The sequence below is a fragment of the Trichinella spiralis genome (genome assembly GCF_000181795.1).
Source record: "Trichinella spiralis strain ISS 195 chromosome Unknown Scfld2159, whole genome shotgun sequence".
Classification (NCBI taxonomy): Eukaryota; Metazoa; Nematoda; class Enoplea; order Trichinellida; family Trichinellidae; genus Trichinella; species Trichinella spiralis.
The window spans coordinates 2,735-4,985 of record NW_003529098.1 but is presented as its reverse complement, the minus strand read 5'-3'; the positions used below and the strand labels follow the sequence as shown (position 1 = coordinate 4,985).

The window sequence follows — 2,251 nt, the reverse complement described above, 5'->3', positions numbered from 1 at the left end:
AGTTTTAGCTCAAACTGGGGGTGCTGTTTGCTGAATTTTAGTATCAAAAACACTTTTCTGATTTTCTCTTCCTATTCTCTGAAATTGTTTCTAGTTTGCAGAATCATTTAATCTTTGCAAATCTTTCTTTCGCTCCTGCTTACAAGAATTATTGTTTTTTCTTCTCATGTTTCATTTAAATAAAAAATAAAATCTGGAAATTTGTTTAAAATACAAATTTGTGATTATACAATTTGTGTAAACTGTATTATATTTGTTTTTCAATATCTAAAGTAAAACCGACTACAGGGTTGATTAAACATTCAAGTTGCAATTGTTGTATTACGATGATAACCACATGTTGAACATTCCAGATCAAAAAGGATCTGTTGGATTTTGAAAACATTTCACCAAACAAAACATAAAGCGAAGAAAATTATTTTTCATCTCACGTTATCTTCCTCTAGCACTGCATATTTTCCGCCAAAATATGATCATCGTCGGCAGGCATAAAGCATATATTGATCTTTCATTTGCCGGCCTTGACCCTTCTGCTAAGCAGCTGAAGCCTATTCAAGTGCAAAGGGAAAATCTACAAGTGATAAATTTTTAAGAAGCTAAAATTAGAAAAATAAGTCGATGCTAACATTAAGCAATCACCACTCCTTGTATTGGCTGGCAACTTCAGTTGTGGAAAATTCCGTTCTATTTTTAGATACGGATGTGTCCTGTTTACATCGGTTCGGATGAAGCAAACATGAGTTGTTTCCTTCATTTCCATCCTCAGAATTGACAGTTGACTGAGAACATGCAGCGGCGATGAAATTTTTTTTAATCATATTACAAATACTAATCACTAAAAGTGCAAAGTGGAAAAGTAAATATTTAAAAGAAAAACAGCTAAAAACAGTGAAAAATTTTACCGTCAAATTAGTGACGTCACGGATCAAACCAAACACTAAAAGAGGTTAGAGATTACGCAATGAATTGTTATGTAATTAAAAATTTAGACCAATGAAATGAAAAAAATTGTAGCTAATCAAAGCTGAACAATTTTAATCAATGAAAAGTTTAGGCGATAGAACCAATGCTATTACGCCATACTGCCAGCATATAACAAATATTTCAGAGCATAACCATTCTCCGCTTCATATATCCAGTTGATCTTCACACTGTACTTTCCCGGTCAAATGGTCCAATGGCCAATACGTATGGAAAAATGGAAAAGTGGCAATCACAATTTCACCACAACTGATTATCTTTAGCAATATATTGCTGCATAATGGGTTTTTAAAGCTGCCATAAAGAACTGACTGTTCTTGTCGTATATTCAGCTAAAATCAGTGACTGTTAAACAAACATCAAATAGGTCTGAGAGCACTTACAGACACCCATGAAACATACCGGAATATGAATAGTAAACATGAAACAACAGCTTAAAAACGTCATAGAACCAAAAAATTAGCTGTGAAGATAGAGCATAAAATTTTATCGAAAGTTTTGGAATGAATAGGGCTAATTACTTTTTTTCATGTCACAACACTTTTCCAAACATCGTTTGTCTACATATGTAGACAGGTGCCCGGATTTGGGTTAAAAGTGTTTTATTATATGCATCGATAAATAAGCATATTTAGTCATTGTAATATGCATTAAGTAATTAAAATATAGCCAATGGTGATTTTTTCTTTCATTTTTAAATCAAAATGAAATAAAAATACCTATTTATTTCACTGAAATTACAGTAATAAAAATATTTAATTCAATTTATCAATTCAAGAAAATAAAAACTAATCATTTGAGACAATCAGCACTGCATACTTATAAAAATCGTCTTCTAAATATGAATATAAATCATAAAATTATGCACATATATGCTTATATTTGAATAAAAATATAAAAATTTTAAATTACTTAGGAAAAATTCAATTTAAATTGCTTAAAACTATAACCACCGTGTTTATGACAATATAAAATGTGTTACTTTATTAATTAAACGTTTCTTTTTAATAAGCATTGTAGATATAGTTTCTTGCTGTATTTCGAATTCAGCTTTTACCCAACGCATAATTGTATTCACAATGAAGCTGTACTATAGCAGATTATTAAATATACTAATTAAATAAAAATTTATAGATCTATGGATTCATGAAATGAAATATTTTTTTTGTGATCTTATATTTTCATGACACTTATTATTTATATATATTTATATCTACTCCTTGAATATTTATTGTATACCGAACCTGTCTAAATGTCCGCCTAAGTAAGT

At 29.8% G+C, this 2,251-nt stretch overlaps 1 protein-coding gene across 1 annotated transcript; it reads right to left on the bottom strand.

The window, feature by feature from the left end:
* Positions 1–1,127: 1,127 nt before the first annotated feature.
* Tsp_11921a (putative protein tag-308) lies at positions 1,128–2,071 on the bottom strand (the record flags this gene model as incomplete). Its single annotated transcript, XM_003368633.1, has 2 exons — positions 1,128–1,313; positions 1,964–2,071. Coding segments are annotated over 2 exons (294 nt in total), but the record flags the coding sequence as incomplete, so codon positions are not given.
* Positions 2,072–2,251: the final 180 nt, after the last annotated feature.